This window comes from Thamnophis sirtalis, unplaced genomic scaffold, assembly GCF_051295495.1.
Source record: "Thamnophis sirtalis isolate CommonGarterSnake01/CBP01778 unplaced genomic scaffold, rThaSir2_p1.2 scaffold_8, whole genome shotgun sequence".
Lineage (NCBI taxonomy): Eukaryota > Metazoa > Chordata > Lepidosauria > Squamata > Natricidae > Thamnophis > Thamnophis sirtalis.
The window spans coordinates 14,889,550-14,916,203 of NW_028261388.1; the positions used below are offsets into that span (position 1 = coordinate 14,889,550).

The 26,654-nt window shown below is 41.4% G+C and overlaps 1 protein-coding gene across 1 annotated transcript in view; it reads left to right on the forward strand.

Annotated features, from left to right (window-relative positions):
• The window catches only part of ARHGAP42 (Rho GTPase activating protein 42), a 182,179-nt gene that overhangs the window by 108,671 nt on the left and 46,854 nt on the right, over positions 1–26,654 (forward strand). Inside the window, exons 5-7 of the mRNA XM_087721121.1 lie at positions 1,457–1,558; positions 6,168–6,278; positions 23,070–23,174. Coding sequence (XP_087577247.1) covers positions 1,457–1,558; positions 6,168–6,278; positions 23,070–23,174 — 318 coding nt within the window. The remainder of the gene's footprint in view (positions 1–1,456; positions 1,559–6,167; positions 6,279–23,069; positions 23,175–26,654) is intronic.

The following is a 26,654-nucleotide window of genomic DNA, read 5'->3' on the forward strand; positions in this document are numbered from 1 at the left end:
TTCCAGTTGTCCCTGGATATTTCTGGCAAAGGATAATCTCAGACAGTTAAAAATGGAACAGTAGGAATGTCTCACTAGCTGTTTGTCCCCCCAACCCCTTTCCCCCCAAAAAGTTGATGTGGGTACTCAGGAAAATTTTTATGATCCACATTGCTCTGAGCCAGACCTGTCTGTCTGGAGGTGGTGGTGCCAATGAGTCATCAAAGTTTTTCAAATCTGACCTAATGGGTTTTTTTCTGTTTGTAAAACTTTACCTGCTTAACTACTTGAGAGGGGTCCGCTAGAAATCATCTTTATAAGGCATATTTAGTATTATTCCATGGGACTAATATACCCAAACCTTAGTAAAGCATCCAGCATAGAAAGAGGAAAGACATGGAAAGAGATGCTTTATCATTATGCATTCTCAACTATTCAATACCACGTTGAATAATTTCAGGCTGGGAGAGGTATTCAGAATTATATCTTTCCCCCTTTTTTTTGCTGCTGATAGTTGCAGACAGCATGTGCAAATTGGCTTAGCATACATTGCCATCATCCCACGCAGTTATCCGGCATGTATGTAAATGCTCCTCATTTGGGTCCACCAGATCTAAGGAGGGCTACTATTGTTTGCTGACATATAGGGAAAACCAATAATGAAAGTTCTGTAACAACCTCCTCATATGATTGGCTGTGGAAGACTCTCGCTTTGAAGGAGAAGAAGACATTTCAGAGCATGCCAGGGTCCATAAGTGGCACCTAGTGACAACTCTTTAAAGCAGCTGCATCCTTCCTCAATATCATATAACTGTCATGCACAACTAAAGTGCAATCCTGGGGGGGAAAAAACATTTGGTTTAAGGCAGGGGTGTCAAACTCAAGACCCGAGGGCCAGATCTGGTCCGTGGGGCCATCCTAGAAACAGTGAAGAACTAGCCCCGCCGGTGCCTCTGACAGCAAAAATGGAGCTCTGTTTTCACTGGCAAAGGGTTGCAGGAGACCGTGGCAGCTGAAAACGGAGCTCGAGAGCCTGTTTTCACTGGCAGAGCATTTGGGCTGCCAGAGGCGCCCCCGACATGAGTGACATCGAGCTGGGCATGCCCACCCCCGCCCCCCATAAGTCAAACATAACCTTGATGCGGCCCCCAATGAAATCGAGTTTGACACCCTTGGTTTAAGGAGTTATGAACAAATCAGCAATTATATATTCTGATGTAACCTTTTGTCTTTGACTCTAAAGTCTGTTCATTATAGAAACGATTGAAGGGCTGTGAAGGACCCATTTTGCATTTAAACTCTTGAGTCTTCACAGCAATTGAGATATCAGTTTTGATCTCGCATATTTAAGCCATCATTTCTAAGTTTCGGGGGGGGTGGGGGGAGGTTGTTAACTTTTTTTTTATTTTATTTTACATCATAAGCATTTCTTTGACTTTCCAATTCATTTATTTTATAAGTGTCTTTTATTTTCCAGGAAGGAAAGAAGAAGTTTGACAAAGAAAGTGAAAAGTATTATTCCACCCTGGAGAAGCACTTAAATTTATCAGCTAAGAAAAAGGAGTCACACCTGCAAGATGTAAGTTTTCGCAACTGGGATTTTGTATTTTCAAATTTCAAAGGAGGAAAGCAAAAGATATAAAACATACTTGTTTTAGGCAGAGCAGAAATGAAAGCATTGTATTATGTAAGTAAATATATGAGGTCAAAGTCAGGTGTGGGTTCCAGCTGGCACTACTGCCGGTTCGCTCGTGTGCATGCTTCGTGCGTGCATGCGCAGTGCAATTAAAAAACAAGATGGCGCCACCGACTGGGGAATCAGTTCAGATATGTGGCAGGCCTGGGTCGCTGCCAGTTCCAGCAATCCAGGCTGCCAAACCACTACTGGTTCAGCCACACCGGTCCGAACCAGTAGGAACCCATCAATGATGTTGCTAGCAAAGGAGAGTGTTTGCCTGTTTTAATAATTTAAATATGAGCCTAACTGTGTTTCTTTTATGACCAAATATTTAAGCTCTGGATTTAATATGTTTTTCCTTCATGTTTCCTTTGAAAAGAAGCTATTGAAGAAAGATTAATGAATTTAAAAGAAGTAATATACAATGATAATGTCAGCGTTCCAAGTATCATGTGGAATTAAATCAGAGTCCAAGGCAAAACGATCCTTAAAGTTCCAATTTAATAGATCAGACATCTTGGCATTATGCTATGAAATCCCAATACTGGAAGTGACATCAGAATCCCACCCAGTTAAAAGTTCATGGTCTTGTCCCCACACCCATAATCCATCACATGGTCCAATCTTCTTCTTCCACGCTAGCACCCACGCCCAGCTGCTTCCGGTCAGGTGCAAAGGTGCGGAGACAAAAGATGACCTTGAGCTTCTAGAAAGGAATTTTTTATTTTGAAAACAACACATTCTACCCCTTGCTATTCCCCCCTTAATGAGAGTGTGGCAGGCCAAAGATTCTTAAAGGAACCGCTGCAGGCCTGACAGATTACTTGTCAGAGGAAAGTTAGATCACCTCATGCCACTTCATTTAGGGTTCAAAGACAGGGATGCACTGTTTACATGCGCAGATTTGTCATTATTTTGAAACATAAGATAATAACACAGTTAGAAGGGACTTCTCAAACAATTTTTGTTTCAGCAATTAAAACATCAGTTTTAATTATTTGAAACAAAAACTACTAATGGTTCACTGTGGAATATTGATGTCATTTTTAGTAATTATCCAGATTAGTAGTAGTGCTTGGTCTAGTGTCCCTCTCATTTTTTCCCCAGCTGCTAGCAACAGGAGAGTAGAACAGCAAGTAGAAAAATCACCAGATTACTCCTATTTCCTGTTATTCACTGTCAGACTCTCAAGCTAAACATTTCATAGCCCACTGAGGATTCTAGAATGTTGCCCACAGACGCACCCACTCATTCCAAAAAGAGTGGGGGGAGAGTTGGGTAGAGTATGACTATCAGAAATCTTTAACTTCATTATTTTTGTTGGGCTTTGCAATTTTTTAACAATTTATTCCTCAAGAACATTATCATCCTCCACTCCCTATAACCACCCTTCGGTCTGGTTCATTGGGAATACATTTCCATCATCCATAGGGTGAAAGGCAACATTTATTCTAGCATGATCTATTCTAGCATGATGTCATCCATTTGTTGTGCAAATATGCTTCACCCTCCCTGATCACTGGCTGTGCTGGCTGTTCTGAGACTGGAAATCCAACATACAGGTAGTCCTTGACTTACAACAGTTTGTTTAGTGACACTTCAAAGTTACAAAGGCACTGAAAAAAGTGACTTACGACCATTTTTCACACTTACAACCATTGGCCGGGTGATCAAAATTCAGACACTGGACAAGTGACTCATATTTATGATGGTTGCTATGGTCATGTGATCACCGTTTGTGACCTTCTGACAAGCAAAGGCAATGGGGAAGCCAGATTCACTTAACAACTAGGTTACTGACTTAACAACTATGGTGATTCAATTAAGAAATGCAGCAAGAAAGGTTGTAAAAACTCAGTTAACGACTATCTCACTTAACAACAGAAATTTGGGACTCAATTGTGGTCATAAATCAAGGACTACCTCTACCTAGTAAATACCATAATGCCATAGAAAAGACTGGTCTATACCATGCTTTTGTTGCATTGTTAAAATTTTGCTAAAGGGTTGGGTTTTTTTGTGATTAAAGGAACTTTATCTCAATAGGCAGTTACCCAAAGTCAAAGGAAGTTAATTGCTTATACGTCCTCTGGATGTCTATTGGATGATCTTGTTGTTAGTTGCAGTCATGTCCGACCGATCGCGACCCCATGGATAGCATTCCTCCAGGCCTTCTACCGTCCTCTGGAGTCCATTTAAGCTCACGCCTACTGCTTCGGTGACTCCATTCAGCCACCTCATTCTCTGCCGTCCCCTTCTTCTTTTGCCCTCAATCTTTCCCAGCATTAAGCTCTTCTCCAGTGAATCCTTCTTTCTCATTAGGTGGCCAAAGTCTTTGAGTTTTCTCTTCAGGATCTGGCCTTCTAAAAAGCAGTCAGGGTTGATCTCCTCTAGAACTGACCGGTTGGATCGCCTTGCAGTCCAAGGGACTCACAGCATGACCCGTCAAAACCGCGCTCGACTAAACCGTGCCCGATTAAACCGCGTCATTGACGTCATCAACAGGGCGACAACAGCCAGCGCGGAGAAAGAAGGGCGCTTTAAATAGCGCTTTGAAAGCAAGCCGATTCAACTTAAGGTAAGGGTTAGGTTTAGGGTTAGGTTTAGGGTTAGGTTTAGGTTTAGGGTTAGATTTAGGGTTAGGTTTAGGGTTAGGTTAAGGGTTAGGGTTAGGTTTAGGGTTAGGTTAAGGGTTAGGATTAGGTTTAGGGCTAGGTTAAGGGTTAGGTTTAGGGTTAGATTTAGGGTTAGGTTTAGGATTAGGATTAGGTTTAGGGGGGTTAGGTTTAGGGGTTAATTTTAGGTTTAGGGTTTACAGTGTGCTTCTGTCTCCGCTCTGTTGTCGCCCTTTTGATGACATCAGCGACGCGGTTTAGTCGGGCACGGTTTAGTCGAGCGCGGTTTTGTGGTGGAACCGACTCACAGGAGTCTTCTCCAACATCATACTTCAAACGCCTCAATTTTTTGGCGCTCAGCCTTTCTTATGGTCCAACATTCACAGCCATACATTGCAACTGGGAAAACCATAGCCTTGACTATAGCCACTTTTGTTGACAGGATGATGTCTCTGCTGTTTAGTATGCTGTCTACATTTGCCATAGCTTTCCTCCCCAGGAGAAAGTGTCTTTTAATTTCTTGGCTGCAGTCCAGTGGTGGGTTGCAGGCAGTACGCCCTGGTATGAGCGTACCGGTGCCTGCTGGGAACACCGGGTACCGTTCCGGTATGGTGCTCCAGAGGGCCCACCCGCCATCCCGAGCTCCTTACCTGTATTTGAGCTCTTTGGCGCTTCCGCGCACGTGCAAAGAGCGTATGGTGCCTGCCTGACGCTCCGCCAAGCAGCTGGAGCAGCGCAGGAGGAAGGACACATGCGTGTGCTGCACGTGTTTGTGCACATGTTGCACACATGCATGTGGGGGATGCCGGGCCCCATTGCACCGTACTGGTTGCAACGGGATCCAGAACTCACCACTGCTGCAGTCCCCATCTTTGGCTATCTTGGAGCCCAGGAAAATAAAATTGATTCAATGGGATTTGTAGAAGTATCCATCTTTCGCTTGGGACCAGTAAAAATGCCCTATGTATTATTTACCTCTTTGAAATTTTTGCTCTATAAATCTTGATTGTACAATAAATGGTTTCTAGACTGTCATTTTATCTATATTTTATTGATTATCTATATTTCACTGCCTAAATTTTAGACGTAGATTGTAGAATTCATTTACTTTCATGAGAGATCATGTATTTCCTTTTAACTTCTTTCTTTATAATCCTTTCTGTTATATTTCTGAATCTGACAATGATTTCCGATCGATCGTTATTTACATTTAATAGATGAGAAGGAGGGAGGGAGGGAGAGAGAGAGAGAAAGAAAAAATGACTACAAGATGAACTTCTACTCACTTTTAACTCAATCTAGATTTCTATAGTACTTTTTCTTGTTCTTTTCCATAAGAGGAATATATTTTGTTTAACAATTAATTTGAGTTTGATCTAACTGACTCCACTCTTTAACATAATCATTTATGTTCTGGATCAGAGAAAATACTAAATAAAACTAAGGTACATCAGAAGCAACCCCTCCCAAAACTAAGAACTATTTATTGCTCTCAATTTGTTTTTTTTTAAGAATAATTCTCAGACCAAATAATTCATCATGTCTGGAACCAGGGGTGAGTTTTTTGTAGCAATGCAGTGATTCTGTCATTGAATTTCCTTCCACGGAAATATGAATCTCAGATGATTGTATATTTTTCAGTACATAGATTTTCATGCTGATCTATCTATTCCTTTTTTTTTAATCTGTGCAAGAAACAATTTGCTTCTCCTAATCCAGTAGAATGCCTAACCAAGAGAATTTATCTTGTGTTTACTTTTTATAGGATATATTGAGTTAATGTGGAGCTTTTGTTACAGAAGACTTTCCTGCTGCAATTATAACAATACTAACAACATAATTGTATATTTTTGTATATTGTATATTTTTACAATCATTTTATATTTGAATTTTAGGCAGATACCCAGATTGACAGAGAACATCAAAATTTTTATGAAGCATCATTAGAATACGTCTTCAAAATCCAGGAAGTGCAAGAGAGAAAGAAGTTTGAATTTGTTGAACCTGTAAGTTTTAATAATGCTATTTCCTATAAGCAACGTACCTCTAAATCAGGGGTGTCAAACTCACATCGTCACAGCGGCATCACATGATGTATCGGGGCTTTTTCCCCACTTCACTAAACTGGACCTGGGCGTGGCCAGCATGTGATGCCTCCTGCCCATGGGCCGGGAGTTTGACAGCCCTGCTCTAAATAGAGACCAAAATAGAAATAATTCATAGGATTGACTGACTATGCTACTTTTACATCACATCCATTCAAACATCCTATCTTCAAAATATTTTCATATTTATTTATCTCACAGTAAACCTCTGTTTATTAATTCTGGAATCTCTGTAAACTCTACAGATGAGATTGGCTTGGTCTCTCCTGCCAGCAGATTGGCTTCCATAGCAAGAGGAGAGATTTTCTACATAGAAGCGGTCTCCATGTAGAAAATCACTACCTCTTCCTACATGGAAACCGCTTAAGAACTTTCTACTTGAGGTGGAAAAAAAATGAAACTTTGATTTTGGGTTTTACTAATTCGATTGATTTGTTATTATAGAAATGGCTAGTTTATATTATTATGGAAAAGTAAAAATTGAGATTCGATGTTAATGCTTCATTCTACTGCAATAGAGAGAGTCGGAAGTCAATGCTTCCCTCCCCCTTTCTTCCTGCCTTCCTCCCTTTTCTTTCCCCTTTTCCTCCCCACTGTGTGTCTTTTTGTATTTTATTCTATAATTTAATGAAACATTTTTTTAAAAAATGAAGAGGAGTGATTTCCCTCCATCAGGCACTCCCCCCCCCCCATGTCTTCAAAAATCGGAAATGGAAAATCAAGAGAGGATTAGAATGTCCTGTTGTGTAAGGATCACTTTGAATAAGCAGAAATATTGTCATATTAGATTGTGTTGTGCTCCTTTTTTGCCGTTTTTATTCTTAACATTCTGTCTTTCATGATACAGGGTTCTTTGGCAGAAAAATTACAGGCATCATTATGAATTTGGTTCGTTTTGTTTTAATACCAAGCCATGTTTAATGCCAAGCACAGTGCAAGTTTATTTTAAATGTAATTTAAATTTAAACTGTCTAATCACAAAACTTTGTGGTTTTTTTCCCCCCATTCTATAGTTCAGAGGTGTCAAAATCAAGACCCACAGGCTGGGACTGGCCTATGGGTAAGCAGATCTGGCCTGCAGGGCCACCCTGGAAACAGTGAAGGACCAGCCCGCAGTGCCTCTGCCAGTGAAAATGGAGCTCAGGATGGCCATGTGCAGCCCTCCTGAGCTCCATTTTCACTGGCAGAGCGCTTGGGCCACCACAGGCGCCCCCAACACAAGTGACGTTGAGCTGGCCACCCCCACCCTGGCCACGCCCCCTCCCCAAGGTCAAACACAACCCTGATGCGGCCCTCAATGAAATCGAGTTTGACACCCTGCTGTCAAACTATGCTTCAACCACATGATGAACATTGACGAGAACTGTATATGTTTAGCCTAACGATAAGACCTAGAGGTGATATGATAGTAGTCTTCTAATATTTGAAGGGCTGTCAGGGAGAAAAGAGGTCAACCTGTTCTCCAAAGACCTCAGGGCAGGGCAGGGAGTAACGGATGGAAGCTTATCAAGAGATCCAACCTAGAACTAAGGAGATATTCCTGTTAGTGAAAATGATCAGTGGGACTGCTTATCTCCAGAAATTATAGGTGCTTCATCACTGCAGAATTTTATAAACAGTTGGAGAGCTATTTGTCCAGAATGACCTAGGGTCTCTTCTCGTGTAGAGAGTTGGACTAGGAGACCTCCAAGGTTTGAATTTGTTGAGCCTGTAAGTTTTAATAATGCTGTTGCTATAACGCAACATACTTCTACATACAGACCAAAATAGAAATAATTCATAGGATGGATTGACTATGTTCCTTTTCCATAATATCCAAGTCTGTTATTCTATATTCCAAAGCTGACTAGCAGTCAAGCTACCTAAATATTGGTTACCTTAATAATGACCTCCTAGTGAAATTCTAGAGATTTTCTTATGATTCCTAGTAGATGCAGTTCTTAATCACCAGAATTATACCCATGCAAGGAATGCAAATCAAGTAAAATATATTAGTTAATGAAGGAAGTGAGTTTTTCCCATAAACAACTGAAAGTCTAAACTGTCATGTTTTAAATGTTCACAGAAAGGTTTTCTCATCCACTGTGGAATAAAATTGCAGATGGCTTGCCATCTATCTGTGTGACATTTTAATGGCAGTGCTCGTTGTGCAACTAGAATTTCATAATGTAAAAAATGGCTAAAATGCTTGCCAGAGACACTACTCTTCAGGTTTCAATAAATCTATTTGACCTTTTATTTAAGAATAATAAAAAAGAGCATGGAAAATATTTATAAATGTGGAACTATTGTGCTCCAACCCTGTTTTTCTAGCACAGTCAAATAATTTCTAAATAGATTTCACCAAAGTAGATAAAAATTGAAATCTAAAAGAAGAGAATATATATATCTTAGGCATGAACTGTGGGGTCCTTGGTGGTTTCCGAGCTTGGTTGTTTGCTAGTTGATGTTTCATTACCCAACTTAGTAACTTCATCCAAGCTAGTGAGTACAAGTAGGTCCTCAACTTACAACAGTTTGTATAGTGACTGTTTGATGTTACCATCGCACTGAAAAAAGTGACATGACCATTTTCACACTTACAACCATTGTAGCATCCCATGGTTAAATCAAAGATCAAAATTCAGATGCTTTGCAGCTGACTCATATTTATGATGGTTGCAGTATCCCGAGGTCATATGAACACTTTTTTTGCAAATTTCCAACAAGCAAAGTCAATGGGTAAGCCAGATTCACTTAACAGCCATGTTGCTAACTTAGCAACTACAGCAAGAAAGGTCATAAAATAGGACATGTCTCAGTTAGCCATGGAAATTTTGGGCTCAGTTTGGGTCATAAATCAAGGACCACCTGTATAAGCAAACCGCACATGAAACGTCTGAGAGTAAACCACGAAGTTTAGAAAATATCAGGACCAGAGGTGGCATTCAGCCATTTCTGACAAGTTCTGCGGAACCAGTAGCAGAAATTTTGAGTAATTCAGAGAACCGGCAAATAGGCTGGCCCTGCCCCCACTGCCTCCCAGCCTCCTAGCTGATCTTCTTTTGTTGCCCTGAACAGGAGAACAGAGTTGGAAAACAGGTTAGTGGAGTGGGGAGGAAATGGGGATTTTGCAGAATCCTTCCCCTGCCACACCCACAAAGCCACGCCCACAATACTAAAAATATTTTAATCCCACCACTGATCAGGACTCCACAAATTGAATTCTGTTCTTCCTCTTGTTGATTCTTTTCAGAGTAGTCTTGATGTAGCAAAATACATAAACTGAAACCATAAAATTTATGACTTCAATGGCTGCATTGATAGGCCCAGGTTCAGAGGATATGGGTTTGATGAGCACAACAAGGGCAGCAATTACCAGTCTCCCTTTCAAGAAACGAACACAAGAAACGCTCTGCAAACATTAATTGCACGACAACTAGTGACACAATTTCACCCTATAGCCACTTTCAAGAGATCTCTAACTGTAGATGAGGATGTGTACTTAACCACTTTAGCTGATGTCTGACGATAAGTCTCTTTATAAACAGTTCTGTTTTATTAAGTAGAGCCACAAAAGATTACGAGCCAACTCGCCTATAACTATGCGTCCCCTGATCGTTGCAATCGTATAAAATTGCACTTTGGTAAAACCTTGGATTTGAGCTAATAAGTAATTAATGTGGTAATTAATCTATAGTGGCTCATTTGGAACTTGGTACTGCAACTGTGCAGCGATGAACATGCTTAATGTTTTGTTGGAGATAATTATATGCAGATCCATAAACATTAACCTTTCCTTGAATCCCTAAATTAACCAGTTCAATAAATCAAAGTTTAACACAGCTCAGAGCCATGAGTGTGCTAAGCAACTTTAAGGCTCTAACCAACAAAGCATAGCATCTGAAAACCTCAAGTAGTCTTGTATTTATTTTTATGTAGTGTTGTTGACCCTGAGATTGTTTGGCCATCTCATTCTCACAGGAAGACGATTTTGGTAGGAATTTGACCTCTACCCTTCAGTTCATCAGCCAAGCACTTATTATCTTCCTAGTTACTTTAAAAAAAACCAGGGAAGAGAGAGAAAGAGAAAAAGTAACAGCTACCATAAAATATATATGAACAATCAAGTTTTAAACCAATGTGTGGTTAGCAATCTGGTAAGAGAGGAGAGGCAAGTGACTTTTGATAACCATCACTCTGTCAATAAAAAGTGGAATAGTTATCAAGAGTTGCTTGGTATTGGTCTATGCATATATTTTTTAGAAGGGGTAGTCTTAACAATTCAGTTTGTCTGCCAAGAAGAAATTTATTTAAGATGGTTTTGCTGAAACTTGGGTGGCTCTTAAAGCGGTAGCTTTTTCTCCAGCAGTTTTTTCCCATCTGGACATTCTCCAGATGTTTGGACTTTAACTTTTAGTTCTTTAGCCAGCCTGGGTATTATTGTGGAATTGAAGCATTTGAGGAGCATTTGAAAACTAAAACGGGGGAACCCAATTATGTAATAGGTTGGGAACAAACAGTTCCTTTACGAGCTATGGACTTCAACTCCCAGAATTTCACAGCTGGTTCAGGAATTCTGGGAGTTGAAGTCTTGTTGTTATTGTTAGTTGTAAAGTCGTGTCCAAGCCATCGCGACCCCATAGACAATGTTCCTTCGGGCATAGTTCAACGGCCTCAATTCTTTGACGCTCAGCCTTTCTTATGGTCCAACTTTAGCAATAGCAATAGCAGTTAGACTTATATACCGCTTCCTAGGGCTTTCAGCCCTCTCTAAGCGGTTTACAGAGTCAGCATATCGCCCCCACAGTCTGGGTCCCCATTTCACCCACCTCGGAAGGATGGAAGGCTGAGTCAACCTTGAGCCGGTGAGACTAGAACCTCTGAACTGCAGATAACAGTCAGCTGAAGTGGCCTGCAGTACTGTACCCTAACCACTGCGCCACCTTGGCTCCTCACAGCAGTACCTTGCAACTGGGAAAACCATAGCTTTGACTATAGAAGTTGAAGTCTACATACTTGCCCACCCCTGTAATAGGTGTACTGGTATGAGAAGCCGATTTTTTTCCCCCCCTGAAAGCTGCCCTACACTGTTTATAGGTTTCATGGAACCATTCCTACTATTCTTATGACTTAAATTTATTCCTTTAAAATGTGAAGTTGGTAGAAAACGTTTAAATGCTTTACAAGTTGTTTGTAGATGCAGGAGCCATCCTGGCCTATATAGCGACTAAGGTTGTCCGTCCAAGAATGCTACTTGATCCACCAAGAAGACTTCAAGCAATGTAAGGAACAGGATGCTGACCTGCAACCGTGTTTTTGAGCTGATGTTGCCATAAAAAAAATGTTCAGAAATTTGTTTCACTGAACATAGGCCCTTTTCCCACAGTTTCTTGAACTAATACAGCTAGCAATAAGACAGTCATTACAAAATGCCAAATTTGGATTCTCTGTTGGGATAGAAGGTAGTGTAGCATAATGACTCTTCAAAAAAGCATAATTACAGGAAGATAATATTCTTTTTTCTTCTGATTTCTGTGCACCTCATAAATGGGTGAGTTATTTACAGATGCAAGGGCAGGTAGTATCAGAATGAAGAATGAACTGGCTTGGGGAAATCAGTTTATACTCCAGCCTAAATACCAACTTATAGTGCTTTGTGAAGGCTGAAGGTTGAGATCATGGAGCTGATCTTCAGATAACTAGCAGTAGCATCTTTTTGAAGAAAATGACAGCTGTCCCAATAATGCAGATGGAGTGAAAGTAGATCCTTTTAGGTTACGGAAGCCATAAACTGTCATAAGCCAAACCTAGGATGACAATTAAATTTGCTAGCAACATGTTGACCTAATGCAGAGGTATTCTACATTTGATGGAGAATAACAGATTATCATTGCAGGTTTTTAAGAAAAGATTGGACAACCATTTGTGTGGAATAGTATAAGACCTCCTGCTCAAGAAGGGAGTTGACTGGAAGACTTCCAAGGTCCCTTCCAACCCCATTATTCTATGTTCTATATTCTAATGGAGTGTGCTTGAAATTTAAAGAAGTCAACGGATACGGGGGGGGGGGGGGAGGTAGAATGAATTCCTGGCTACAATAGTTTATAGTCACAACCTTTGTCAGAAATTTATCTACTGTATATAAAAACGGCTCTGTGTGTGGGTGTATGTGTATGTTCCAGCATAACTCTGGAACGCCTTAAGCAATTTCAACCACACATGGTACACAGATGACTGACTCTCTGGAAACAAATACTGCGGGGGTAAGACACCCCTAAAGCCCCTTGGGATTTGTGTTCTGTTACGATACAGCCTTCTGTGTCTTAAAATGGCTTCTACTGTACTGCTGCAAAATTCCTTCTACTGTACAGTGCAGTGGAGTTGCCATGGTAATGGTTTCACAGTACTACAAAAGGGGGCTCCCCCTGGTAAGAGGGAAAATCCAATGTTAGAAATTACATTTGGTCCGGACATTTCCCCCCTATAAATAAATACCTGGGCAAAGCCAGGTTATTGGTTAGTAATATAAAAAGCAGCTTTATTCTTGTGAAAAATAAGGTCTGGCTGGTTCACCTCTGGTTCAAGGCCATAAATATTTCCGGTTCAGAGACATTAGAAAAATGAATCCACCTGTTCATGGAAAATGATAGCGGGATTTTTTTTTTTAAAAAAAGATGAAGTCAGTTCCTTAGGATAGAGAGACATCAGGAATGAGAAACTGTCTCTGGAGATTCATGTGGATCCAGTAAATGTTGGTAGGATAAACAAGGTAAACATTTTTACTTGGATGTACTGTACAAGATCACCACGTGGGTGGCTTTCTGGCCATCACCAGTACAGCTGAACATCTGGTGTTATGCTGAAGATGAAGAGACCCTCCACACTCTGAGGCAGTCGTCCTAGATACCTAAGTGATTTACCACAAGATCAAATCTGAAGAAGGTCAGATTCTGAGGAATTTTGTAATTAAGTCTGCAACAGATGAAAGAAAACTTAGTGAATGTCTACAAAGAAATGATGTGATCATTTCCTCTCTGATGCCTTTTCCTACCCCCTTTTTGAGCAGAAATAGAGGGAAAAGAGGACCTGTTCACCCTTAGTTCTGCAGGAACTTCACTCTGTAACATTTGGCCATGGGAATCCTTTGTAGATGAATAACAAGATAAAGGATATATCCAGTCCTAGATATCAAGTACTAAGTGTACTAGAATTTGTGGGTTTTTTTTTTTTTTTTTAGAATTGCAAGTTCTAAGTTATTTATTTAGAGATTTTCTCTGACCTGTGCTAAATTTGTCTAATCTGAAGACCATTGCTGTCTTCTTGAAGACTAACATCTCTAGGATGGATAGATAGAAATTTCCAGACATGGAAATGTCCAGTCCTCCACATCAAAATCCGTGACTAGATTTTAAAGGAGAAAAACTGGGTTCCTTAGTACAGGTTTTCCTTGAGTTTAGCCCAAAAAGAAGCATTGCACCTAACTGGGAAGATGCAGTTATGTGGAGGATATTGGTGGCGAATACTTGAAAAAAAATCAAAACTAGAACTGTGTTGGCTTTTTTGGCAGCTGCAGCACACTGCTGGCTCCTATTAAAGTAATTGTCCACTAGGACTCTAAAATCCCTCTCACAGTTACTACTATTGAGCAAGGTACCATATATACTGTACCCGTACATTTTGTGTTCAAATGCGTAGCAGCTTGGGTCCTTATTGTGTCAACAAGAAGCCATTCGTCCATCAAAAGAAAACTGTGGATGCCACACTATAGTATCTAGTGTTATAGATATTCTGCAGAAGGAACCTTTTACAGCAACACAAGACACTATAAAATTTGCTAAAGCAAAGTTAACATCTCTAGGATGGGTAGATAGAAATTTCCAGACATGGAAATTTCCATCTCAGATCGATAGTTGCATCCAAACACATCTGCTTAGACTAGAGTCCTCTTCTCCAATTCTTAAATATATAGTTGATGAGATGCTTGATGATAATATTATGCTATATTTCACAACATCCTTGAGGCCTTAGTTTCAAAAGACAGGCAATACCTTTGGGTAATATTTCCACAGAAAATGCTTGCTTACTTCCTGATTGATTGATTGATAACCTCTCTTGTCTACCACAGTTGAGAAATTCCTAGGAGGCTGCAGTCACAATAATAACATTTCCACACTACAATTACAGTTTCATAACTACAAATACAACCGTTACTAAGCAGTTTTCACAATTAAGTTACATGAAAAATCCTGAAGCAACCATCCAAAAATCCATAAAAATAGATAGCAACATCTGTACATCAAATTACATTCTAAACAGTTCTGTTTCTGATAATTTCTTGAAGCCTAAAAAGGAAGAAATAAATGGAAATAATGGCGTACATTCATTTAGGCCTGGTAAACTATCTTAAGTCCATCTGGAGCAGGGGTGTCAATCTCAATTTCATTGAGGGCTGCATCAGGGTTCTGTTTGATCTTGTGGGGGGTGGCCAGGGAGGGTGGCCAGGGTGTGTGTGGCCAGCTCAATGTCACTCATGTCGGACGTCTGTGGCAGCCCGAGCAGTCTGCCAGCGAAAATAGGCTCCCAAGCTCTGTTTTTGGCTATGACGGCCTCCTGCAGCCCTCTATCAGCAAAAATGGAGCTCGGGAGGGCTACGTGCAGCACTCGCGGGCTCCATTTTCAGCTGCAACAGCTTCCTGCTGTCTTCTGCCAATGAAAATGGTGCTTGGGAGGGCTGTGCGCAGCCTTCACAAGCTCCGTTTTCAGCTGCGATGACCTCCTGCAACCCTCTTCCAGTTAAAACGAAACTCCATTTTTGCTGGCAGAAGCACTTTGGGCCAGTTCTTCGCTGTTTCCAGGGCAGCCCTGCGGGCCAGATCTAAGCATCCTGTGTGCCTGATCCAGCCCATGGGCCTTGAGTTTGACACCCCTGATCTGGAGTATTGTTTCCTACCCAAGATGCCATTTTTTTTTCAGTCTTCTCTGTCAACATGCTGCTGAGATGATTCTCCTGTTGCTGCTTCCATCGGAATCAAATATGGCATATGGATCAAAGTAGAGTGGTGCACATTTTCAAACCTTGCCATCTTTTATTTATGTTTTTCCTCACCCATTTCATTTTAACACTGTATCTTAGAAGTCAGCTTGAGCTTAAATAGACTTTGGGGGGATGGTAGAGGACAGGAAGACCTGGAAAAATGTTGTCCATGGGGTCGCGATGGGTCGGACACAACTTCACGACTAACAACAACAACAACAATCTTAGAAGCAAAAAGACGAAGGACTTACTCTGCTGGTTCCTTCAATATGGAGGCCATAAGAATTGAATTTATTTTTTATAACTGCACAAGATTCAGTGAGGGAACCATGGTCATAATACATAATACCTATGGAGTTGTTGATTTATTGATGCTCAGGGATCTGCAATTTTAAGTTCTTATTCCCAAAATGTTGCCCAGCTGTAAAATAAAAATGTCTATAAGAAATCTATTTTATAAAGGCTTGGCAAGTGGTACATGAGTCAGCACTATTTCTCTCAAATGCTATAGGTTCTTGCTTACCTGAGGAGTGATTTTTTTTGACACATTTTGTGCATTTCTTTTTTTAAAAGCCCTAAAAATAAAAAATTGAAGACATTGACGGCAGAGAAAATGTCAAAAGAATGTGGATGCAGCATGAATCAATCAATACTTTCTTTCTTCCTTTCTTTCTTCCTTTCTTTCTTCCTTTCTTTCTTCCTTTCTTTCTTCCTTTCTTTCTTCCTTTCTTTCTTCCTTTCTTTCTTCCTTTCTTTCTTCCTTTTTTTCTTTTTTCTTTCTTTCTTTCTTTCTTTCTTTCTTTCTTTCTTTCTTTTTCTTTCTTTCAATATTTACTTACTTACTTACTTATTTTTATTGGCCATCCATCTTACCACAGGGGTAAAAGCTTGGAAAAAGTTCTCTGCCAGCCTAAAGAAAGTGAAAACATGCAGTAAGCATCTCTTGGACAAATGCAATAAGGGTGCATTTAAATACTTTGAAATATTTCCTGCTTTAAGATCTGAATAATGCTATATATCAAAGTAGAAAAAGAAAGGCAGTAAGTTGAAAGCATAATCAAAGTTAGATTTGATAAGTTGCAAACAAGAGCGATTATTTTCTGAACACCTCAAGGTCAAGTTGTAATAAAGAAGTGTACAATTTCTCATAGGAGTACTCTTACAGGACCATCCTTTTCTAAAATAAATTAATCAGAATCACATGGCTTCGTAATTTCTAGCTCAACTTCTGCAGTAAATCTCTGGGCTAATGTTAACATGTGGCAACTGGTTTAATATTTGGTAACTAGATTAATCGTGAGAGTAATTTGAATATATCATATTGCTCACATAATAAAATATATTCCACTGTTGATATATCTCTACCAAAAAAATGATGGTGCTTACTTTTAAGGACCTAAATTTGTTAAAAGCTACCATATTTTTCGGAGTATATTACGCACCTTTTTCCCTCAAAAAAGAGGGTGAAAATCTGGGTGCATCTTATACACTGAATACAGCATTTTGGGCCTCCCAACTCTCCTCCCCTTTGCAAAAATGGCCATGCATAGCCTTTAGGAGGCTTCCAGAGTGCTCCTGAGAGCTGGGGAGGGCAAAAATGAGCTAAAAACGGGCCGTTTTTGGCAGGTCTGCAGAGTGCAAAAAACTTTTTTTTTAATTTGCCTTTTCCAAATCTTGATGCGTCTTAAACTCCAGTGCATCTTATACTCTGAAAAATACGGTAACTTAGAAGTCACATGGTAAAGGTCTACTTGATGACTCATTAGACATTGACTCAAGTCTTCTACAGATATCCAAGGTTTTTGAATGTGTTCCCTATAAGTCTGTAGAATCTCAGTCATCCAGGTCATGGTCGTCCCAAAGGTGCTTTTTCAGAAGGCAACTGGACTTTCTTGTTTTTTTTCTTTTGAAGACGTTTCTCTTCTCATCCAAAAGCTTCTTCAGCTCTGACAGGACCCACTGCCCATTCCCCACTGTCCTGTCAGAGCTGAAGAAGCTTCTTGGATGAGAAGAGAAACGTCTTCAAAAGAAAAAAAACAAGAAAGTCCAGTTGCCTCCTGAAAAAGCACCTTTGGGTGTTCCCTATAAGATCTCTGAGATGACACTATCTAGTTAATCTTGTTTAGACTTGAAATCTAAGTACTTTCTTTCTTGGTTAAGGCCTGGATGGGAGATCTTCAAAAAATACATGGATTGTAAATTAATCTGGGAATTTGAAAGACTAGTCCAACAAAATAACAAGCCATGTCTGTGTTGCTGGCAAGAAAACTAAGTAGGTATCTGTGAATTCAACTTAAAAGACTTTTATTCCTTTACTTGAAGTAGTAGCATACTTTGTGGTTTTTATAGAAGTTTTGAAATGCATAGATTTTCATTTGATTTAACTGCTTTAGCTTTTTAAATTTTGTTTTGCTTTTACCCACTTAAGGAATGTAGAAACAAGGACAGTACAGTAACACCAAAATACAAGCTACAAATTGATTCACTTATTTAACCTTATTGGTATATTCATGAAAACCACAAAAGGGGTTGCAGTCTGACATTCAGATAGATCCCATGATAGCCAGTCTAGTGGTTGAATTCAAATTAGAATAAATGTTAGCTAGCTACTTACCACCTTTTATCCATTTTCAGGATAGCTCAAGGCAGTGGTGGGTTCTGGTCGGTACATCCCGGTATGGGCATACTGGTGCCTGCTGGAAGCAGCAGGCACCATTCTGGTACGGTGCTTCGGAGGGCCCACCTGCCCGCCCGCTCTTCTTACCTCTATTTGAGCCGACCGGGGCATTTGCACATGCACACACTGCATACGGCGCCTGCGCGATGCTCTGCTAAGCAACTGGAGCATCGCAGGGCAGTTGTGTGCATGCATGCACAGCGCACGTGCAGGGGGTGGACACCGGCCCCATCGCAGCATACCAGTTGCAACGGGATTCAGAACCCACCACTGGCCCAAGGAGATCCAAAGGTTTTGCTTCTTAATTTCATTTAACTTCAATGTTCAATATTTCTAAACCTGACTGCCTTAATTATGGGTTATTGCAATAAACCAGATCGATACATATTGCATCTGAACTGGAAATTTATATTAGTTACTATTTGTTGGGTCAAAAATAGGGGGGAAAAACAGGCTTTTGATTTCTTGGTAGGTCTGGAAAGAAATGGAAGAAGCTTGAAAGACTACCAGTATTCAGTTTTAAGATCTGAATGCTGTGATTAAAATCCTGGCGGTTGAAAATTAGATTTTCATTACTGAGATCAGATTAAAAACCATTAATCCTTTCTCCCAGTCACATTTTACACACAGATGCTTATTAAATTACCTTGACTGCAGGGTTATTTTTGAATGAGCAAAATTACCTTCCAAGAAGCAGGTGACACGAGTGGAGAAGAGGACATTGCCTTTTTTGTGGTTTGAATAATCATCCTGGAAATGTTCCTTAGGCTCACCCACCCATCCAGAAATGCCTTCTTATAGTTGCATTTCTAAAGTGGGGCGGAGCAAGAACCTTCCTGGATGCCCTGTCTTCTTCATCCCAACTGTAGGTGACTCCATGCCCTTTTGCTTGCTTTCTTGCTTGGTCTTTCTTGCCACAATTTTTGCACGTCCTTCCTCTTGCTGTGGAAGGAAGGAAGGAAGAAAGGAAGGGGGAAAAGGAAGACAGGAAGAAGAAAAGGAAGGAAGGAGAAAAGGAAAGAAAGAAAGAGAGAGAAAGAAGGAAGAAAGAAAGAAAAAAGAAAGAGAAAGAAAGAAAAAGGAAGGAAGGAAGGAAGGAAGGAAGGAAGGAAGGAAGGAAGGAAGGAAGGAAGAAAGAAAAGATAGTTACCAAAAAAAGAAATCAGTTCTGGAAAGTGGCAAAAATCAGACATTTGTTGGGAGCAGCACGGCCAAACAAAGGGGAAGATGGCAACAGCACAGTGGTGGGTTCCGGATCCCAGTGCAACCGTTACAGTGCAACGGGGCCCGGTGTCCACCACATGAATATGCGCAGTGCACGAGCACATGCATGCAGCACACACGTGTGTTTACCGTCTGTGACGCTCCGCGACGCCTCTGCGAAGAGGCCGAAGAGCTCAAATACAGGTAAGGATGGCGGGTGGGTGGGCCCTCCGAAGCACCATACTGGAACGGTACCCGGTGCTCCCGGCAGGCACCGGTACGCCTCGTCGTAACGCACCATTGCAACAGCAGTTTTGTGTTGTTGCATGAAAGGGGTAGTAGAACTTGCATCATGATGGCATGACACTCTTTTTGTCATTTCGGTGAAAATGTTGGCTCCTGAAGACACCTGTGGTTGGCAGTAATGGAATAAAAAAATGCCTTGCTGCCACAGTAGGGTAGGGAGACTGTTCAACTGTGTACACATTACTCAAGAGACAGAGAAGCTCTTTGTCTAAAGTATGTCAGGCTCCCAAAAAATAGGAAAGATCAAGAGTCTTCTAACTGGTTTCCTATATTGTTCCTCGCCTATAGGCAGAAGTCTTGCCAAACTAAAGCAGTTCCTTGCACCATAAAACATATATTCTGGGAACCAATAGGGAAGAGCTGTCTTAATTCTCATTCTCTAAACTGTGCTAACTTTCACTTCTTCAAAATACTCCCCCCTCTCCTGGGAATTCAAACAATTTTCCATCACCAAAGGACACTTTAAAGGACAGGGATGGCTAACCTTTTTGTTGTCATGTGCCAAAAATGCACACATGTGCATGACAACACACGCCCCCCTGCATGCATTCACACCCGCTCCCCCACGCATGCATGTGTGACACCCCCCCCCACGCCCCACTTTGAGCCTAGTTGGCCTCCCTGCAGCCTCCTGGGAGCAAAAATGGGCTGTGGGGGAGAGCACTGCACTCCCTGTGCTCCCCCCCACCCCTTGCATGTGTGCATGACCCACCCGCTCTCATGCATGCATGCATGACTCCCACACACACCCCAGCGCATGCGCGGCAAAGACCTGAAAATCAGCTGGCCAGTGAGAGGTGCACGCACATGCGTGGTGGAGCTGAGCTGGGGCGATGGCTCGCGTGCCCACAGAAAGGGCTCTGGGTGCCATAGGTTCGCCATCACAGGTATAGGACCTAGCTTGAAAGTTAATTTCTCTTCTTGCTTACTGGTGACAATGTTATTTCTTTCCCCGCCCACTCACCCAGTTTCCAGCCTATCTTAAGACTATATACGAATTCAGGTACAATAAGATTCTGAGATTATTCAAGATCCATGTCTGAAATCGTCACAATTCTGAGTCTCCAACTGATGGCACATCTGTGGAGACACCTTAGAACCGTGATGGCGAATCTATGGCACGCGTGACAGATGTGGCACACAGAGCCATCTCTCTGGGCATGTGAGCAACAGTTCACGTGTTGCTCTTCCGGGTTCTGGTGTGTGGGCCAGCTGGTCTTTACACACACAGGAGCACTGGAAACAGGAAGAGTAGCCACCCGATGCGCATGTGCACACCGGGCAGCTGCTCTTCTGGTTTCTGACATCCGCACTGGCCAGCTGGTCTCACGCACATGCGCACCATAAACCGGAAGGCTAGGTGGCTGTTGTGCATGAGTGCGCACACATGCGCACCGGGTGGCTGCTCTTCCAGTTTCCGACACACACACTCTCCCATTTTGGCACTCGGTGCCAAAAAGGTTCACCAACACTGCCTTAGAGCCATTTATATTAACGCAACATTTGCTGGATTTTTCATACAGCTCTATTGCTCCCATAATACTGAACCAGACTAACATTATTTATCTATTTATTACATTTACTTGCCGCCCCTCTCATTTAGAAGCGGCCCTGAGGTCCCTTAGAGCCTATATTTTGGTATATGACTTTTATTGACAAAAGTATTTAAAGTAGGGATTTCTGAAAAATAAATTCTTCATAAGAGATGTAGCAGATCTTCACAATAAATTTGCCATGACTGCCATCTAGTGTCGGGAGTTGTCTACGATTAAGGAGATATTTAAAAACATAACACGTACATAATCTGAAGCTGACATGGAAGTCTCACCTTGATACTACATTGAACTAAGGAGCACAATGGGTTTACCAAAAGATGGACAGCAGAAAAATTAAGGAAGCTTACATTCATTTGCAAAATAATAATAATAATAATAATAATAATAATCTTCAACCTTGGTGCTGAAATTAGCAGTATTAACAAACATTAATAATGCTTAAATTGATAAAAGGCTTAATAAAAGTCTTGCTCACTGCTTTAAAAAATGTTACTCTGGTTAATTGGAAGCTGGTCTTACTTTGGATGTTTTTTCCTGAATCTCAGCCTTTTCCCTCAATCTGGACTAGAGACAATATCTCCCACCACATGTGTAAACCTGTGTACTGGTTTTAGCTATCAAGTTGTCACTTTGGGCCAGGTCTATAAAGTATCTGCTGTTAATAGAAGACCTAAAATATCACAGTCAATGCTGCATGGTCTCTGTAGTTACGGTGAATATTCAGACTCAATCGGGGATGGGTTCCAGCAGGCATTACTGCCGGTTCGCTCGTGTGCACGCTGTGCATGCGCAGCGCAATTAAAATAGTTCTGCGCATGCGCAGAACTGAAAAACAAGATGGCAGCGCCATCGGTGCTGCCCAGGGAATCAGTTCAGGGGTGTGGCAGGCCTGGGTCACTGCTGGTTTCAGCGACCTAGGCCGCCAGACTACTACCGGTTCAGAACCAGCAGGAATTCAACCACTGGTGAATTCTGGTGAATCAACGTGCTATTATAGTAATTATTTTCAATAATTTGCAACTCCAGCTTTTATTTTTGGGTCTTGTTCTCTTCTTTTCTCTCTCCCTACTTACCTTTCGTGTTCTTTCCTGACTTACCTCTTAATTCCTTCGGACCAGTCAGTCTTCCATTCCTATCCTTGCCCTGCAGTAGCTTAATCCATCTTTGGCAACTTGCTAGCTGGGGTATTCTGGGAGTTGAAGTCCACAAGTCTTAAGGTTGGCAAGTTTGGACATCTCTGACTTGCAGCTTGGCTTTGTTGTTTTCTATTTTCTTCTGCTGTCCTACCTCCTGATTTCTCTCAGTGGTTTTAAAAGAGACAACATTGGCATCTTGGGATAACTACAGTGGTGGGATATGACCAGTACACCCCGGTACAGACATACCGGTGCCTGCTGGGCACACCAGGTACCATTCCAATACGGTGCTCCGGAGGGCCCGCCCATCCTCCTTACCTGTATTTGAGCCAATCGGGGCTTCTGTGCATGGAATGTATGGCACCTGCGCGACGCTCCGTCGAGCAGCTGGAGCGTCGCGGGCGGTAAGTATGCATGTGCGCCATGCGCGCATGCATGTGGTGTACACCCGGCCCAGTTGCACCGTACTGGTTGCAACGGGATCTGGAACCCACCACTGGATAGCTACAAACCAAAATACTTGTGCTCACCAACTCTTTGTGCTAGCAATCAGCTTCGAAGGTGGGCTAACAAACTATGCTTAGATTAATGCATCAAAGTCTCAATTCTTCTTTGAAAAAGCCAAAGAAAGAAACCGTGTTTTGTTTTCATATTTTGTCCTCTTAATATCTTCACAGACATTGATTCATGTTCTTTCAGTTACACGATGGATAAAATGAATTTTAAACGCTTCCTTTGGGTTTTGATTCTATTTTGTTTTGTTCTCGTTTTTATTGTTTTTTCTCTTTTTTTCCCCAGCTTTTGGCATTTCTTCAGGGATTATTTACATTTTACCATGAGGGATACGAGCTGGCCCAGGAATTTGCACCATACAAGCAACAGCTGCAGTTCAATTTGCAGAATGTAAGGCTAAATTTCATTTACTAGCATTTTTTGAATAATTGAATGCCTTTATGATGACTGCCCAATTCAATTACAACATTGAAATCTCTGGAAAATAAAACGAATAGTTTCAGGCATAAATGCACAAACTTTCCTGCAATTGCTTATCACATTTATTTATTTTTTTATTTATTTGCCTCCCATCTCGTGATTCTAGGCTGCTTAGAATATAAAACAAAAACATTAAAACCACCAATTATAAATTATTATAATTCCAAGGAACAGACATTTCAGGTCTCTACCTTGGAAAATCAAGTTTAAAATTCCTAAGTTATAAGCGAGTACAGGTAGTCCTCGATTTACAACAGTTCACTGAGTGGCCATTCAGAGTTATAATGGCACTGAAAAAAGTGGCTTATGACCATTTCTCAGACTTATGACCGTTGCAGCATCTCCATGGTCATGTGATTTACATTCAGATGCTTGACCACTGACTCCCATATATGACGGTTGCTGTGTCCCGGGTCATGTGATCCATTTTTGCAACTTTCTGACAAGCAAAGTCAATGGGGAAACCTGATTCACTTAACAATCAGGTTACTAATTTAACAACTGCAGTGATTCACTTAACAAATGTGGCAAGAAAAGTTGTAAAAGGGGGTAAAACTCACTTCTAACCAATTTCTCACTTAGCAACCTAAATTTTGGGCTCAGGAATGTTGCAAAAGTATAAACATGACCCTGGGACCCTGTAGCCATCATAAATATGAGCCAACTTCCAGGTGCCCTGAATTTTGAACATGTGACTACAGGGAGGCAGCAACAATTGTAAATGTGAAAAATGGTCATAAGTACTGTATATTGCCAAAAGTATACGCTCACCTGCCTTTACTCGCATATGAACTTACTGTAAGTGACATACTATTCCTAATCCATAGGGTTCAATATGACATTGGTCCACCCTTTGCAGCTATAACAGCTTCAACTCTTCTGGGAAGGCTGTCCACAAGGTTCAGGAGTGTGTTGATGGGAATCTTTGACCATTCTTCCAGAAGCCCATTTGTGAGGTCACACACACTGATGTTGGACGGGTTTACGTGGCCGACCACTTCGTGGCTGAGTTGCTGTTGTTCCCAAACACTTCCACGTTCTTATAATACAGCTGACAGTTGACTGTGGAATATTTAGGAGCGAGGAAATGTCACGACTGGATTTGTTGCACAGGTGGCATCCTATCACAGTTCCACGCTGGGATTCACTGAGCTCCTGAGAGCGACCCATTCTTTCACAAATGTTTGTAAAAACAGTCTGCATGCCTAGGTATTTGATTTTATACACCTGTGGCCATGGAAGTGATTGGAACACCTGATTCTGATTATTTGGATGGGTGAGCGAATACTTTTGGCAATATAGTGTATATTTTTCAGTGCCGTTGTAAGTTCAAGCGGTCACTAAAACTGTTGTAAATCAAGGACTATATGTAATATGTTTATATGCAGCTAAAAAGCACTGCTTAAATGGAATGTAATCTGCTACCCATCTTCCTATTCCCTTTTATTGTTTTGCTCCACAAATGGACACACTTCAAAGCAGAACGTGTGCTTTGATCATCCGTTGTTGTTTTTTTATTTCCCTTTTTCTTACTGACCTGTTAGAAGTCCAGATGCATTCTGAAAATAAAAATGCTGAGAGTAGAATTTTGTTCTGCAGCATGCCAACCTCCCATTTTTATGAGATTTCTATAAAAAGTTAACAGCCATATTACTCACTTACTGTAGCTGCAGTGAGTCACTTAACCACTGGGGCAAAGAAAAAGGATGTAAAATGGGGGAAAACTCACATAACAAATGTCTGTCTTAACAATTTAATTTACTAGATCCTGGATGGCGAACCTATGGCACGCATGCCACAGATGGCACGCGGAGCCCTCTCTGCGGTCATGTGAGCCGTCCCCCCAGCTCAGCTCCACCCTGCATGTGCACATGCCTCCCACTAACCACCTGATTATTGTGTCTCTGTCATGCATGCGCAGGGGGAGCGTGGGGGTGCAGTGCACCCTCCCATGCCCCATTTTTGGTCCCAGGAGGCTGCAGGGTGGCCTAGGCCCAAACTAGTGCACAGGGGGGGGGGGGTTGGATGCACATTTCTGGGGGGGGGTGTCACGGGTGCATGCGCAGGGGGCGGGTCATGCAGAATGGAATGGAATTTTATTATTTGTATGCCGCCCTTCTCCGGGAGGACTCAGGGCGGCAAACAATTCAAGGGGGAAAAAGGGGAACATTAAAAAAAAACAAAATACAAATAATAAAAGTAAACAACAGTCGCACAACCATACATGTCGAGAGGGGAGGGAACTCATCACCCCCAGGCCTGTCGGCAAAGCCAGGTTTTGACGGCTTTTTGGAAGGCCTGGAGAGAGGTGAGGGTCCAAATCCCTGCGGGGAGTTCATTCCAGAGGGCCAGAGCTGCCACAGAGAAGGCCCTCCCCCAGGTAATAGCCAGGTGGCATTGGCTGGTAGATGGCACCCGAAGGAGGCCAACCCTGTGAGATCTAATGGGTCTGTGGGAGGTAATTGGCAGCAGGCGGTCTCTCTCGGTGTGTCATGCGCACATTGCATTATGGATATGGGCACGTGACAACAAAAATCACTGGACTAGATCCTTATGAACTGCAAGTCTGGGGGGGTCTGTTGGAATCCATAGACCCCCACATTGAATACAGCAACTGTAATTGACATCAGGACATGTGGAAACATAATTTTAATAAACGGGAGTAAATATGTCACAAGATGCATTTTATATTTATTATAGTTTGATGTAGTTTCTTCCCCCTGCCCCACCCCCACCTTCCATTTTAATCTCCAGATAACTGGAATGTCAAGAGTCAGCTGGACTTTCTGGTTTTTCTTTGAAGACATTTCGCTTCAAGATGCTGAAGAAGCTTCTTGGATGAAAAGCGAAACATCTTCGAAAAAAACCCAGAAAGTCCAATTGAAAAAGCACCTTTGAGACAACCACGACCTGGATGACTGAGAATTTCCATAGACAGATAACTGGAATGTATAAGAATATACAGTATAACAAAACATATTAAGGATGAAAATATGCTTCGTGCTGAACAGATTATTAATGCAGAGTGCCATGATGGGAGAGAATGAAGTATTGTGGATGTCAGTCCTCAAAATACTTTTAACTCTTATGCTGTCATCTGTCTTACCTTTGGGGCAAGTCCAAATTGCTGCCTAGAAGGAGAGAACATATAAATAGAAATTTTTAAATCTCTGAATCAAGAAGAAGAGGAAGAGAAAATACAAACTTCCAAATGTCAACAATTCAAAACTGAGGATACAAAAATTTCATATTTACTGTTGCATATTTTATGTACCATTCAACAGAATGGTAAAATCTGACCACAGAGAGGAAAAGGAAAGTGTGTATTAAGATCACATCTAAACTGTTGATTTTAAAAGCACCAGGGGTCACTGTTGCTCTAACTTTATA